General features: G+C 39.2%; 1 protein-coding gene across 1 annotated transcript in view; it reads right to left on the reverse strand.

The window, feature by feature from the left end:
• The window catches only part of MGP1 (MALE GAMETOPHYTE DEFECTIVE 1), a 60,970-nt gene that overhangs the window by 26,696 nt on the left and 17,538 nt on the right, over positions 1 to 16,736 (reverse strand). The window contains exon 3 of the mRNA XM_087683280.1: positions 4,754 to 4,898. Within this exon, the coding sequence (XP_087539406.1) occupies positions 4,754 to 4,898 (145 nt within the window). The remainder of the gene's footprint in view (positions 1 to 4,753; positions 4,899 to 16,736) is intronic.

Raw genomic sequence — 16,736 nt, forward strand, 5'->3', positions numbered from 1 at the left:
GGAAAAGGAAATGAAGTTCATGAGTTTTAAGAAACTAATGGATTGTTATACTATAAGGATCTACTTTACATCCCTCCAAGAAAGCCGAGACTCCAAATACTTCAACAACACAATGACACCACAACAGCAAGACACTTTGGAGTTAATATGACCTTAGAGCTTATTTCAAGAGATTATTGGTGGCCCCAGATGTGGAAAGAAGTTAAGGAATATATAAAATCATGTAATACTTGCAATAGGGCCAAGGTATCTCATCACAAACCACATGGCCTCCTGCAACCCTTGCCCAACTGTGAAATGTTGCTTTTTTCCTGGACAAAGTTGCAAGAAAGTGTACTAGGCTTGAGATCTCAGAGTGTGATGGAAGCACTAGACTACTGTGCTCGAGAGACTAGACTAGATGCAAGATTTGTTAGAAGAATTCTAATTACAAGATAATCCCATGTAGGGGCATAAGGTACAATGATAACTTAACAAGATACGAAAAATCCCACAATTCAAGACCGTAAGTATGAATACAAGATATCAAAATTACAAGATCTCCCTCGATAGGGATGAACAAGATACAAGACAATACTAGACAAGATCTCGTACTATGAGATTACAAGGTGACAAGATAACAGGAGTGTAATGGAAGATAAAACAAACTAGATGCCATGACGAGATAAGAACTAGAACTGGAACTCAAAGTTACTTACTTAGAGAACTCCTTGAGCTCCCAAGACTAGCATTGGCAAGACTGAGGAGCTCTATGACGAGCCCCTCCTTTTATAGATGCTAGAGGGTGGCTAAAGATCTTCTAGAATGTTCCATGATGACATCATCAATGATACAGGCAAAAGCATGGCATATCTTCTAGAAAGTCCTACAATGACATGGAAAGGGTGGATTCGCATGGTTGGCTCTAGGAAGTCCTATTAAGGGTGCATTTGCATGGGGTCTAGATTCATATGACATGAGCAGAATTAATCTATACACTTGATCGTGGCATGTCCGTGACATCACCCCTTCTCTAACAACGAGTTCCATGCAAAGAGGCTTGGTAGTTTGGTCCAAGTCCCGTTCTGTTTATTTAACCATTGGTTTGTAGATGACTAGTTGTGGATAACTTAACTAGGACTCCAAGGAGGTTGCAAAGGCTCTTCCAAAAACTAGATATAAATTGGGGACCCCATATGTAATCTGAAAATGTATCTGAGAAAGAGTCTAGTAGTAGCTGCGCCTGTGTTAGTCTTGGTGGTAGGCATGAAGTGTGCCATTTTTGTGTACCTATCTACCACAACAAGAATAGAGCCATATTTATTTGATTTGGGAAGATTTGCTATGAAATCCACGGACAGAGAAGACCAAGGTGTCTAGGCAAATGCTTCGTGAAATTCGGTTTAAATGCTCACTGTCATTTGTAGGGTTTGGCAAGCTGAACAGTTCCTTCACATTTTTGGACACTCTACAGCTGATTAGGGGCCAATTTTGAAGGAGACAAGGTCATTCTACACCCATGGATGAGTTGTGCCATGAGAAATCGTTGAAGTATAGCCATTTGTAACCAGTTTCAAGCATACATCAATAATCTAAAGTAATACCAAAAGAGGTACCAAGCTTTGGGATCAACAAGTGTCGTTTGTGGTACAAGAACACTCTAGCTCTAGTTGTGTGTGGATTTTTCTTGCCAAATTTATTGTTAAACTGAATTAAGTGTTTGCTAAAATGTGATCTACTGCCCTTTGGGCTTCTGAAGCCGATTTCAACAGCAACCTCATAATGCAATGAACATAATTATGGGAACCAAGAAACGAAAAGAGAAATGGAAACTCAAAAAAACAAAAAACAAAAAAAAACAAGGAGTTTCCAATAACTATAGAGATGAGAAAGGTAGAAATGGAAACGGCAATAGAAACAAAAATGAAAACATTGAAGTGGCAAAAAAATAGGGTTTCAAGAGGTTTCCAATATCTGTCATAGTGAGCCTTAGCCAAACCAAAGTAATGGTGTTTAACACCTTACAATAGTGAGTAGACAAACTATTGAGTTTCACTTACAATGGCGAGATAGCGCACAAAGAAAGGTGATATGTTTATTTGAAGGTTACTTTTATTAGACTACGCTTTATCGAGAGAACCGCAAAGAAGAGACTAACTATAGATTGTGTTGCACATGGAAACCCAATGTGCAAACATCCAAACTCGTGAGCCTCGAACAAAGCTCTCATTATTGGACGTACTACTTATACACAGATGAGTGGATCCACAACATGGCAACCAACATCAAGCATAAGCGAGTTCTATGATGAGTGACAAAAGATGGACAAACTATTGGCAATGATGATCTCCTACATGTTTAGGAGTAAGTCACGAGTGTCGCATGAGATAATCCAAGCACAAATGAGAGATCCTCAATGAGCAGCACTCTAGACTAGACACACTAAGGCAGTAGTTCCACGTGGGGCTACCTCGCAGGCACTTGCCAAAAGATGGTCCATGTCCAAAAGGACTTAAAATCTTCCACTCAAAGGTCAACCCAAGGCTTCCTTTTATTAGTATGATGCTATAGTGGATTATCCTCAAGTTAATGCATTTTCGCACGAGTTCTGTATCAACTTCTTGCTGCATGCATAGGTAAGGAGAAAGTTCATTAACCGCATGTCATCTTACTAGTGCAGTATGTGTGCGGTGGCAGCACAACTTGACAGTCATATTGGCCTAGAAACTAGCATACTCACCTATAGTGGGTCAGATTTTTGCAAGTCCCTTGAGAATATATCCATTACCCCATAGTATCCTGCTTGGTACGAGAATGAGTTTGCTCATTTGAAGGAGGCATGCTTTCAATCAATTAGTTTAGTGGCATGGTCCTTGCAATGGCTTTCTAATTAGGCAAGTAAGATGATGAGGCTTTGTCAATGTTTCTTCATGGTCTAGACCAACAAATTCAGCGGGGGTGTGCACTCTAGAACCTAGAATGGATCAAAGAACTCATGAGATAGGTCAAGTTGATATATATAAGAAATTGCTAGTTGTGCCCCAAGAATTGAAGCAACAAAAGCACTTTCCTTACAAAGGGATTTCAGAGCCAAGCCAAAACACTAGGCAGCAGACCATGTCTAGTGCACAATGTAGCTTCCTCCAAGCCAAGTAAGGAGATCATATGGCATATCCTTTGTGCATCAAAGATGGTGCAACACAGTATTTATGATGAACTTTTCCCTAGGTGTGGGATCTCTGAGAATACCTATCTTCTACTAGTGGGTAGCAACCTCATGCTTTCTTGAGTACAGGTTCAACAAAAGCATCTTGAGACACTGGATAACACGGTGAATAACAACTACTCTCTTATGAAATGATATGATACACGAAATTTCTTTATTCTAGAAAGAAATTGGATTCTTCAAAAGAAAATTATGCCACGACTGTCACAAAATAAAGTAACATGCAAAGTCTTAAAATTATATGCATGTTACAAAGTTGTAAAGCCACACTAAAACTTGAATTGCTTAAAAAAGAGCTTGTAAACTCTCTACTATTTAGCTTCAATGGGGAAGGTTGAAGCTTGTATTGTCTTGTCTTGTGTGTGTTGAATACAACAAAGAGATACACTATTGGACAATGACACATCTATGAAAGCAGGAGAAGAATCATCTTTAGAGATTTAAATTTGACTAAGGGACAGATTTAAAGTCATACATCTTGTCAACTTTAACAGCTTGTTTAGACACTTGCACCAACACAAGGATGTTGAAAACTGAGAACATACATCCAAAAAGTCAGTTCCTGTCTTGTATATGTGTGATACAACAAAGGCCCAACCAAACTGGTTTACAATGTACATAGTGCATCTATAAAAACTCAGACTTCAACTTTTGAGACATGAAATAGGTTGCATTCATGTATTTCACAAAAGTTAACAGCTTGTCCCTACACTTGGTACATTAGCATCAAAATGACAGAAGAATGTGAAAGTACAGAGGCACAGTTTAGGTACCAGCATACTTCTTGCTGGTTGAGGATGTCCTACATGTAAACAATGAAGGCCACAAATGAACATTAAACAGACAAAATGTATTCAGCAAATCAAACAGAATAGACTATAGACAAAAGAGAGAGTCGCAAATGTAGTCAGAAACATTGGAATGGAATCCATACTAACTAGAAGAACTCACCAAATATGTCAGAATCTAGAAAGAGTCTTTGTAAATGCTTTCCTAGAGAAGAGCAGCAGATGTCCAGACCTAACTCGGCATAACAAATACCAGAACATTGAACTTTTACCGAGATGAAGCCAACTTACATATGTATAGCATCACATGCATAAAACCTTATTACCAGATGGAGCTAATTTTACCCAGTAGAGGCTGCCAAAGAGAGAGCGAGATCAGGCTCATGCAAGAAAGACTAACCAACAGATTGATCCATCTCATTCCTAAGGGTAATAGGAGGGACAAATTGGTGATTAACCAGCGGATGCTTGTTGTAGAAACTTTAAGGGTGAACATTACCCCACTACAAACTGAACCACTACAACAGCATATTCACTAAGTTGAAGCACTCCTTTGTGCCAAAAGCAATCACTGGGTATGACAATGGCAGGCATAGCCAACTGTGATTAGAACAACATCATTATCATCAATAAACAATTCTTCAACAAAAGGAACAACACTTGAGTAACATGATTCAGAATAACGCTTGCATCCTCAATTCAACTTAAGATTAGATATGCATAAGAACGACTATGCAGAAGACAGTGATCACAAACTCACTTTTTCCGGATGTTATCCATAAGACCCCTGTACTCACTAACTGCTTGAGGATCATCAGGATCCAATGTAACCTTTGAGCTCATCAAACCATCAACAAAAGTTCTGTATCTTTTCATCATATTGAAAAATATTCTTTTAAGAGGATCTGCATGCAGAAGAGAAGACTAACTGAGACTTCTACAAGAGCTGAAAGCGCCCTCAGTCTCTAATCTTAGATAGTGATAAATACCAATAGACTATTCATTCATCAACACATACCCAACAGGTTTTTGACATTGATCTTACACTTGCACTTCAACAAACAACAATTCATTGCAAAAATTAGCTCAACTGCATTAAGTTTGGTTGATGCAAAAGACCTAAAAGTATGAGCTACATGAAGAGGTTAAGTCCCGGAAAAAGTAAAAAAGTGACTCCTCAGGATTAGGAAGGGTAGTGACAATACTCAGGTACAAAATATACAGGGATCTTCCAATGCTCAGGCAGCTCCAATTTAAAGGCAATAGAATTGATCCTCTTAAGTGATTTTAAAGAAACCCTATACCTAAAAGGAGTTTCAAAATTAGCTCTTGTTTCCACTTTGCTTCCTCAACCACCTCAAACCTCACAAGCACCCACTACCCTTCTGTAAGAATCAGTGCATCACTCTTTTTTCTTAGCTGCTGCATTGGCTTCGTTTGGAGCCTCTCAATAACCAGCTACACCTGTACCATTGTTTGATCCACAACAATTATGTTCTCTTTTGTCTACATAAAGGGCAGCACCTTGGCTTTGATCTATTTACCACTCCCACCACTCATAAATACTCCCACAAATTTGTTTCCCTTTCAATACTATAATATTTTAGCTAAGTCCAAATAGAGTCCAATAAATCAACATAATGGTTCTGGCCAAGTCCAATAAACCAACATCATTGTTTTGGCCTACCAAATATTTGTAGGTAATAAAGCATAGAAGTCCACCTTAGTAACAAGTTCTCGACCAATGAGTTCTTTTAAAATTTGCCATAGTTGTGATAGTTCCTGGAAGCCTCCCATGCACACCAAACAGTCTTTGACATCTTTGACATATACCACATTGTCCCTCCTCTTCTACATTGCAAAGGCTAGGACAATTGGTCACCGTGGCACACATCAAACTTAATCTTACTTGTGCACCTCACATGTGCACAACCTAAGTGTCACAACTTGAGTGTCGAAAGAGTGTAAAGTTAAAAATTCACTTTGTCGAGAAACATGGCGTGTATGGCCAAAAAACACTGGGTCTCAAGAAATTAAAGCTCACAACATCGAGAAATAAATTTCAGTGTAAAAAAAGAAAAGAAAGAGAGAAGATAACAATAGCACTAATAGGAAACCAATTCAACTCAAATCCCAAATGTAGCCTCTATATAATTCATGATAGCTTGTATCCAAACCACATACGACATGCACATCAGGTTTTGAGACTATTGCTCAGTATAAACACGGCTATGTTCAGCCCATATGCAAATAAATCACATACAAAAGTCTAGACAATAAACAATGTATTTGTATTTCAAAAACAGTCCCATACATACATATGAACAATCCTGAACTTACTCTACCCATATAGACATAGAAATCACTGCATTGAGTCACCAAAATACCTCTTTTTCAGCCCTATACATCAGGTTTGCACCCATGACAGCACTGAACCATAAATCATGCAAAACAGTCCACCATATCTCTTGATTCAGGGCAGCAAAGCACCCACAATAACAGTGAATTTTATTACAACAATAGGCTGCTGTAAATCAGTCCTGTAATACACTGTTTTCAGCCTTCAAAGATCAGCCCTAAACATGCGCAAAGCAGCCTTGAACTATGCCTTGTTCTCAGTCCAAAGGCAGACAAAAAACCCTTCAATCTTCAGCCTAGGAGCATGCCACCAATACCATGTGTAAGGCAGAGAAGAAGACAACAGACATCAGCCCGGGAAATGCGCCAATATTTGCCCTGATCACTCCCTACTCCATGACTACCTGTGGGCTGCTTGCTTTATCTCTTGTTCGACTCTAGTTATATGCATATTCCAATGTCTTGCCTTTAACACCACATGAAATCCACCCTCTCTAAAACTGCACATCCTGCATGTGCCATCTCTTTTAGTCTTCAGCATATTTGGCCTCTTCATCTTCATTATCTTCCTCATCTTCCAAGTTGTCATGAATAGTAATGTCTTGCTCTTCCTCTTCATAGGAAATTGTCACAAGGATGTGATTTTTTGTTTGCTCTACTTAAACATTTGGGCTGTCGCGAGGACGTGAAATTTTATTTGCTTTACTTAACATTTGGAATAATTTTTAATCAAATGTTTAAGTGCGTGTTGCACATGTGAAGTGCAACTCAAACTATTTCATATTTACGAACCAAGGACTCCAGGGAATCAGTGGATGTCAAAGGCAAAAGTTGTCTTAAGTAATGTTGCACAAATATTAGGTGGTATCTAGTGCCAAAAATTGGCCTAAGACATTTCATTAGCCATAAGTGTCAGTTGGCGACACTTAAATAATTATTAAATTAATTTTCAAAATTTTAAAGCTAAAAATTAACTTAATAATGCAAATGATGATGTTGGCAAATGGGATTACAAGGCTGCCACTTGGCAAAACTCACCTACGCAAGTGAGAAATACATTTTTGAGGCTAGGGGACACAAAGAGAGAGGGTCCTTCCAACCTTGTGTGAGCCGAGAGAGACTGAGAGAAGGCTGTCATTGTTGCTACAACAATTGACATGCCATTTCTAGCTAGCAAGAGACCTTCCAAGAGCTGGTGACATGCCCCCAAGAAACTACAGCAAAGTGACAACAGTTTGAGCCTGTTTCAGCCAAACGAACATCATATCCGATGTGTCGCATCAATGGAGTCAGCTTTCATGGCTGTCTAGACAAGGCAGCTGCTGATTTCTTCCATTTTCTTGTGATAGAAGTCTGAATTCTCTCTCTATTCAACATTCTCTCTCATTCTCCAACCATCTCCCAGCCTTGCTCCAAAGATCTCAGCATTCTAATCCTTGGAGGCTGAGAAATTGTATTTTTCTGTACTGTAAACCCTAACTTACAACAAAAATTAGGGTTTGACAGCAAACTCAAGACGCTGTGCCAAGAGATTGAAGCCTCAAGACTTGAATTTTCAAGGCTCAAAATTAATTCTCAGCAAGATTCAAGTGAAGGACCAACGAACATTTGAATTTAGGGCAAATTTCATTTCCCAAGGAGTCGGTGAAGACCAATTGCCTGAGCAAATCAAAGGGCTAATCAATTTGAAGACTTACTCATCATTATTGACAGCAAGGGGCTTTTGGATTGTGAAGGTGATTGAAGGAATCCCATTGTATTCGAATTTAATTGTGACTAAAGATAAAGAAATACTAAAAGGGACACCAGTTTTAAGGCCAACAAGGTGTCCAATATCCAAGATTGATTGGTAAATGTTTGTGTTTCAGCATTTCATTAATTATTGCCTGCTGTAATTAATTTTTTTCAAGTTATTACCACCCCCTCCACGGAAGGAAGGTTGGTTTCGTGTCTCTTGCTCGCTAGGGAAAAAATTGCAAATTAATTTAAAGACTTGTTGGCCATTATTGACAGCAAGGGCTTTTGGGTTGCGCAAGGGATTGAAGAAATCCCATTGTTTTAGAATTCAATTTTGATTAAAGATAAAGAAATACCGAAAGGGGCGCCGGTTTTGGGGCCATGGTTTTGGGGCCAACAAGGTGTCTAATGTCCAAGATTGATTGGTAAATGTTTGTGTTTCGACATTTCATTAATTATTGCTCGTTGTAAGTAAGTTATAATCAAGTTATTACCACCCCTCCATAGAAAAAAGGTGGTTTCATGGTTCCATCGTTGGGATACTATCAAATCATTTGAATTGGTGGGCCCAAGGCACCTGATTGCAAATCAAAGGCTTTGCATTATTGCTGAAATTGTGCTTAGCTCTATTGATTACAACAAGTATGTCTTCACACAATGATATGGGATCGTGTGGTGGTGATGCATCTCAACTTGGTCATTCACGTGGTGAACTGGATGGAATGGGATACGTGAATGAGAAACAACAAAAGACAATATGGCCTAACAAAAAAAGGAGTACTAAAGGAGAGATGCTCAAATACACTTCATAAAGATGTTGAAGGTAGTCATTGTAAAGTCATGGGAGGCTAGAACTACATTGACACTATCACTATTAAGACCATCTGATGGTGCATCAAAAGTGTGGGATGAATGTGGCACGTGCAAAGGAAGGGTTCTCAAACCTTGAGGGTGCCTTTGATTGGAAGCCAAAGGGAGATATGTAGTGCATGATCCTGGACAAGGTTCTCAGCATAGAAACATGAAATGACTGGAACGGCCCCCCAGCACACGGAATCGCCATCCCCGACGCGAAGCCGTCATGGGACGTATTGCAAGTCAATGGAACGTTCCTTGTCCCGTTTCAAACGGGGAACGCAACAGGGAACGCATTCCTTGCTGCTTTTGGAATGCGTTCCCTATCTGAAACGGGACAAGAAACGCCACGTGGCACCCACTTACCTTCGATCGGCCACTGCTCCCACCCGCAATCATCTGCGACTCTACGCCCGATCGTCTGCCGCGCATTTCTTGCATGCTACTCCCGCGCGATCCTGTTTTCGACCCCCGTGACCAGTTCACACGGCACATATCCCTGTTCTCCCATCAGTGGCCAGCGCCAATCCCCCCGCCCCCGTCTCCTCCCGCCTCACCTCCAACCTCCCTTCTTTCTTCTTCCTTCTCTTTCTTCTCTTCTTCCTTCTTCTTCCTTCTCTTCACTTCTCCCTTCTCTTCTTCCTTCTTCCTTGGACCTTCTCCCTTCTCTTCTTTCTTCTCCTCTTCCCTTCAGTCTTCATTATTCTTTAAGTTCCAAGTTCTCCATTCTTCTCCTCTAGGCTCTTCTCTTCTTCCTTCTCCCTTCTCTCTTGACTCTTGACTCTTGACTCTTGAGCCTTCTCCCTTCTCTCAACCTCCAGTTCTCACTTCTCTTGAGCCATTTTTATTTCAATTTTCAGCCTGAAATGGCTTCATCTTTCCGTCCCACTCGTCGGGCTGGTGATCGAGGAAGAAGGTCCGATGATTGGTCATGGTGGGAAGAAGTAAATGCTAACCGCCCATTAACTGGTGGAGGATCTCGACCATGGACTTGCAAGCTTTGCCCATACAAGAGAACTAGTGGAGCAAACAAGGTAATCTATTGAGCCGAGCATTAGTATTTCGAATTTTTATTGATTTTAATTTTTCAAAGTTACTTAAATATTAGAATATGGAATACCAATTGCCACTTGTTCCGTTTTATGCATAATCAGGCCCGAGCTCATCTCCTACATGAGTCAAATTCAAAGGTACAGTTTTGTCCGAATGTGACCTTGGAGAAGCAAAGGGAGCTTCATGACCGTGTAGCACGTCAACAAGCTTATCTTGCATCTAGACCACGGCATGTTGCAATTAACCCTGCAACTTTTGTGACACCATCCCCATCAAATGTGTCTAGAGCAGGGTCAATATCAAGAAGTGCTACCTCCACACCTACTGCAAGCATTGCATCAACCATGGCATCAACAACACCACATGTTGCACATAGACAGAGCACACTTGATGCTAGTTGGGATCCCAAGAAGAAAAAAGAGGTGGATACATAAGTGGCATGTTTTTTTATCATAACCACATTCAATTTCATGCAACCAAGTCAAAGTATTTTAAATTGATGTGCAAGAAGATTGGTGAGTATGGCCCTTCGTATGTACCTCCATCATCAGAGACCTTACGCACCACTTTGCTCGACAAGGAAAAGCGCCTTGTTAAGCAAGCAGTAATGACTAGAAAGAGCATGTGGGCTAAAAATGGAGTTTCCTTGATTGTTGATGGTTGGAGTGATACATGCAAGCGATCCATTCATGGTATGGTTGCTTATTCTCGTGGGAAAATGCATGTCAAATCTTCACATGATGCATCAGGAACAGGAAAGTCAACAAATGTACTTGCAGCAGAGTGGATTACAGGTATTGAGCTTATTGGCCCAGAGCATATTGTGGGATTTGTTGCAGATGGAGAGCCCGCAAATAGGGCAACAGGTGCTATTATAAAGGGATATTATCCACATATCACAGTTTCATATTGTATGGCTCATTGCTTGAACAACCTACTAAAGGATATTGGTAACCTGTCATGGATTGCACCTATCATAGAGTAAAGAGCTCAAATGGTTACCTTTGTTTTGAATCACTAGTTTCTTCATCTATCACTTCTCTTTCGATCGAAGAATAAACTTTTAAAATACTCTGATACCAGACATAGCAGCCAGAAATGTCAAAAACATTTAAAAACGAAACGTCAGAAACATGTTTCGTAAGTTTCTTTCAAGAGGGGGTAAAATAAAAAATGCGTGTTTTTTTATATAGGGATTTTTAATAGTTTTGACTAGGGAAAGATGTTCTAAACCTCTATGAAACTCTCTCTTAAACAAAGGATGGCTAATTGAGCTTGACTAGTAATAGAGTCAATTGAGAATAATACATTATACTTTATATATCCATGATCCATTATTGACTTGTCACTTATGTCAAAGTTAGTCTTTGGACAAGCTATACTATGGTTTGAAACTCAAAGATTATGAATCGTACATATTATACAAAGAAAATTGAAATTAACATGTAAATAGCCTATCTATAATATGGACTGAGTCAAGTTGCAACATCATGATTCTCATTTCAAAACAAACTAACAAAATGTCAAAATCAAAAATGAATCATAATATATCATAAATAACTCATAAATGGACTAAAGTCGTATAATATTTAAATCTCAAGACAAGAATAGATACTAGATTTAAAAAGTCCAATAACTAAATAAAATCACAAAAAAATCAGTCTCTCGTCCAAAACCTTAAGCCCTCATAAGTCATTACACATCATCATCATCATATTTAACATTGCCCAATAGTTTTTATTAAAAAAACCATATTTTGGGTTCCAACTCACCAAAAAAATGAAAAATTTTAAAAACGTCTACGTTTTTTACTCTCGGAAACGTCTCGTACTTTAAGAAACATTTCGTAAGTTTTAAATTCAAAGAAACGGATTTCTTAGCTGCTATGATACCAGATTTGCCTTTAACTTCTTGATGCTAGACTGATTAAGAGAATGCAGTGGTGCCTTGAGACAGTTATTTCTTAGTGATGAGTTCACCTCATTAACATTGGCAGATACTCCCACAAGTATCTTGTGCTTGGAGAAAGCAAATAACTCCACTTTTAGGATAATGTAAAGCGGATAGATGTTATGGTATCACCTATTGTGCATTTATTGAGGGTTATGGATGTTATGCAACCTTGCATTGGCAAGGTATATGAGGCTATAGATAGGCTGAAGGAAAAGTTGTAGGAGTTGGCGTCAAATGATGAGACGTATGAGAACATACATCATTTAGTTGTGATGAGGTGAAACTTCTATAGCTCACCCATGCATGCAGCTGCATTTATTGTGAATCTTGAGTTCCAAGGCAAGGGTTAAGAGAATGACACTGAGTGTTATGGATGCATGGAGACTTATATTGTCTCGTCTAGTGCCTAATCATGGCATTAGACGAAAGATCAGAGATCAGCTTTCATGTTATAGGACCTTTTGGGGTTCTTTTGGTTGTGGGGATGCACAAGATCGTTGTAAGATTGAGGCAGCTTTGTGGTGGGAGGACTATGGTTCGAATGGTCTTGAGTTGCAACAACTAGCCATTCATATTTTAAGTCAGTCAATTAGCTCCTCTTATTTGGAGCAATTGTGGAGTACATACGCTCACATTGCTTCAAAGAGGAGGAACAGTCTTGGTATGGAGAGGACAAATGATCTAGTATTCGTTAGTACCAATTTGAGGATGTTATGTAACAGTATGACAACAAAGCCCGATCCATTCACAGAGTGGGAGATGTAGCAAGAAGAGGAGACACATGCTGATGTTGAGAAAGATGCAGCAATTCATGGTACACATGATGATGAGGCTGGCACTTCAGGAGTAGCTAGAGCAGCCTCTGACACTTGGGTTGTTGTGCCATGCCGATATTATATTTGTACTTGCAATCTTGCAGTTGCCCTTTGGGCTATTTTGGCAATGCCGCATTTTGCTTCAGTCTAGAGATTAGACTTTATATTTGTAGTCTTTTTTGGGGCAATGAGTATGTTCTTTCAAAATTAAAATTCATATCTGTAAACTTTTAGGTTTTTTAGCAATGGGACCATAGGCATATTCTTTAAGCTTAGACTTTAAAGTTTAGTTCATTGTTCATTGTTTAATCATTTATGGCATATGTATTATGCATTTTATAATCGAATAGCTTACCTCTTGAGCCTTGTAAGTTGCAATTCAATTTCTAATGAGTAGTTTTAGAATGATGCATGATATCTTAAAGTTAAAACTTAAAATGATTTGTTCTTCTGGATTATATACCTTGGTTTTAACACTCCAAAGTCCACATAGATTATGAGTGAAATATTAATTTTTTTCATGAATTTTAATTTTTTAAATGCCGTTCTCATTCCCACGTCCCCGTTCCCTAGGTTTGGCGCCCCCATTCCAATTTCTCATTCCCGTTCCCCGTTTCATGTTTCTATGGTTCTCAGCATGGACAGCAAGCTGAAAAGGTGGGAAATGACCCAAATGCAAGGACTTCCATGCCTCAAGATGCTGATGACCAGCAAAAGGATGAAGAATTTGATGATAGGTTCAAAGACCGGATAAGGACAGCAACAAGAATCTTTGCTGAATTAGCAAAGGATCCTCAACTTACTCGATTCTTGAATGCCCCAAAGAAGGACAGCAAAGGCAAAGAGAAGAGGACACCTTCTAGAGCTTCGGAACAACCAGAAGAAAAGAAGGAAATGCCTAAGCCTACGTTAGAAGAGCCCAAAGCTACTAATGAGCACAAACACTAGGTAACCATGAGACAACAAGTGCAAATGCATGGCCAACTGGGTAGTGCCAATCTATAGGAATATGGACAGCAGGGTATTCATACAAATTCAAACATGGGACAACAAGGATACTTTGGTGGTGGCACCACTTTTCATACAATGTTTGGTCAAGGACCACATACTGGATTGTATGGCACCAATCCCTATGGTATGCAATAGCCAATGCATGGTTCTCAACACCTAATGTATCCAAGTAACAGAGGTGGAATGCACAATCCCATGTATAGCAACATAAGCATGATGCTTGGGGCACAAAGTGGGCCATATGGAAATGTATTTGCACCCCTTGGAGCTGTTGGAGCACAAGGATTTAGTCCTAGTCATGCAAATGCACTTGCTAGTGCTGGTTATGATGGAAATGCAGCAATGTACACCCTTTTAGCAACAGCCTATTTTTGACAATTTGACTCCCATAGGTCCAACAAAGAACTATGATAAGGGTGGCAAAATTGTGAAGTTTGAAACTTTCAGTGGTGCACAAGACAAGCTGAAAGCTCTCACGTTCAAACAATTTGATGCAGCCTATTCAGGAGGCAACTTCTCAGAGGCGTCTAAAATTCATAAGGCAGCCATATTTTTGAAGGGAAATGCTTTACAATGATGGTCTACACTTCTTATTCAGGGAAAAGCACCTCTACCACTAGGGTTAAGTTCAAGCAAATGTTTGCTTCAAACTTGTTCACAAGCACATTTGAAATGGACTTGCTGACAGCATGGAACGAGTTATATGCAAAAAAATTGCAAAAACTTAGACCAATACAATAAGTGGTTTTAGGATGCTTTGCTGCCCATTACATCTTACTGGTCAATTCTCCTTCATGAGCAAGTGGTGAAGTATGTATGTTATATGACCAAAGGGAATTCAGGATTTTTGCATTAAATCCATAATTTCCAGCATGTCACAGCTTATAGGAACTGCTACTACAGTCGATACAGCAGTCTAGGAAACATGATGCACATAGTAAGGAATTCATGGCTGCAAATAAATGCTTTATTTGTGAGCAAGAGGGGCATATGGCAAGGAGATGTCCTAATAAACAGCAAGCTGGTAAGGATGATAGTACGAGAGCATAGGGCAAAATTAGAGATCAACTATCATGTACATACAATTGTTGATACTCATGATAAAATTGTGACCCTTTATCATAGAGGTAAAGTTCATACTTTGGATGTAAAAGTGAAAGGGGAATCAGTTCCTCTTGTATCTGCTTTTGCCATTTCCAAAGTAATGAAAAATCATCTTCCACCTTACTTAGTTTTCATTAAAGATAAAAGTGATGATGAAAATGTTGGGAATGTGACTCACTTGGATAAAGATCGCATGTCATTTCTAAAAATGTATTCTGATTGCTTTTCTCAATCACTTCCGAGGTAGCTTCCACCTAAAAGGCCTAAGGAGCATAGCATAGACTTGATCCCCAGTAGTAGCCCCCCTAACAAGCCACCTTACATAGTTAGTGCAACCCAACAAGAGGAGATTATGAGTCAAGTGAATGAGCTGTTAGAGAAAGGGCTGATTCAACCCAGTTCATCTCCATTTTGTTCACTAGTGCTTCTAGTGCAAAAAAAGGATGGTTCATGGTGCATGTGCATTGATTATTGTGCGCTAAATAAAATCACAATAAAGAACAGATTTTCAATCCCTAGAATCAATGACATCTTGCATAGATTGCAAGGGGCAGCCATTTCCAACCGTATAGATTGAAACAAAACACATTTCCAATCCCTAGAATCAATGACATCTTGCATAGATTGCAAATACCATCAAATTCGGATTAGGCCAGAAGATGTATCTAAGACAGCTTTCTGATCATCTTTTGGTTTATATGAGTTTCTTGTCATGCCATTTGGGCTTACTAATGCTCTTGCCACATTCAATAGAATAATGGATTGCATTTATCAACAGCATAGGGCATTTGTGGGTACTTTCTTTGATGACATGATTATCTTTTCAATGAATGAAATCGAGCATCAGAAGCACTTGGCAATAGTATTTAATGAGTTACGTAAGCACCAAATGTTGATAAATGATAAGAAAATTGAATTCTTCTTGCATGAGATCCACTTTTTGGGGCACATTGTATTAGCTAATGGCATTCATATGGATCCTACAAAAGTTGAGGCAATTCATTCATAGCCATATCTTAGGAATGTTCATGAGATTCGTTCCTTTATGGGACTTTGTTCGTATTGCAAAAAGTATGTACAAAACTTTGCTAAAATTACTTGCATGCTTTGCAGAATGACTTTGGATCTTGTGCTTATGTTGCCTAATCTCAAGAAGTTATTTGTTGTGTAGTGTAATGCATGTGGAAACAACATAAAGGTTGTTTTAATGCAAGATGGCCCTGTAGTAGCTTATGAAAGGTGCATTCTCCATGGTGCAGATAGAAATTTACAAGTCTATAAGAAAGAGCTCTTGATTGTAATTCATGCACTATCTACATGGAAACACTACTTGTTAGGGGCTGATCTCACAATGTACACAGATTATCAAACATTGAGGTACTTTTTGACGCAAACAAAGTTGTCAATGAGGCATATGAGATGGGCAAACTTTCAATTTTCTCTCTATGTTTCATTTTCAAATTGTACACATTCATGGGAAAAAGAATGCAGTGGCCAATGCACTATCACATAAGCCTCAGTTATCAACTATCAATATGGTTTACCACACTGTGTTGGATGCCATGAGAGATCAATATACTACTGATTCAAACTTTGAGAATGTATATAATCAGCTTTGCAATGGCCGGAGACATGTGCACTTTCTGCTTAAAGAGGGTTTTCTGATGACACATGGATGACTGTGTGTTACAAAGCAATTGAGGGCCGAGGTGATAACTAAGAGTCATGCTTATGCGAGGTATAGAGGTATTGATGCCACAGTTAAGGTAGTGGGGCACTTCTTTTATTGGCCAGCTTTGAAACATGATGCTGAGCAGTTTGTCAAGACATACACTGTGTGCTAGAAAGTGAAGTATG

Source organism: Lygodium microphyllum, chromosome 8 (assembly GCF_053477565.2).
Source record: "Lygodium microphyllum isolate KBCC chromosome 8, Lygodium_microphyllum_v1.1.10, whole genome shotgun sequence".
Taxonomy (NCBI): domain Eukaryota; kingdom Viridiplantae; phylum Streptophyta; class Polypodiopsida; order Schizaeales; family Lygodiaceae; genus Lygodium; species Lygodium microphyllum.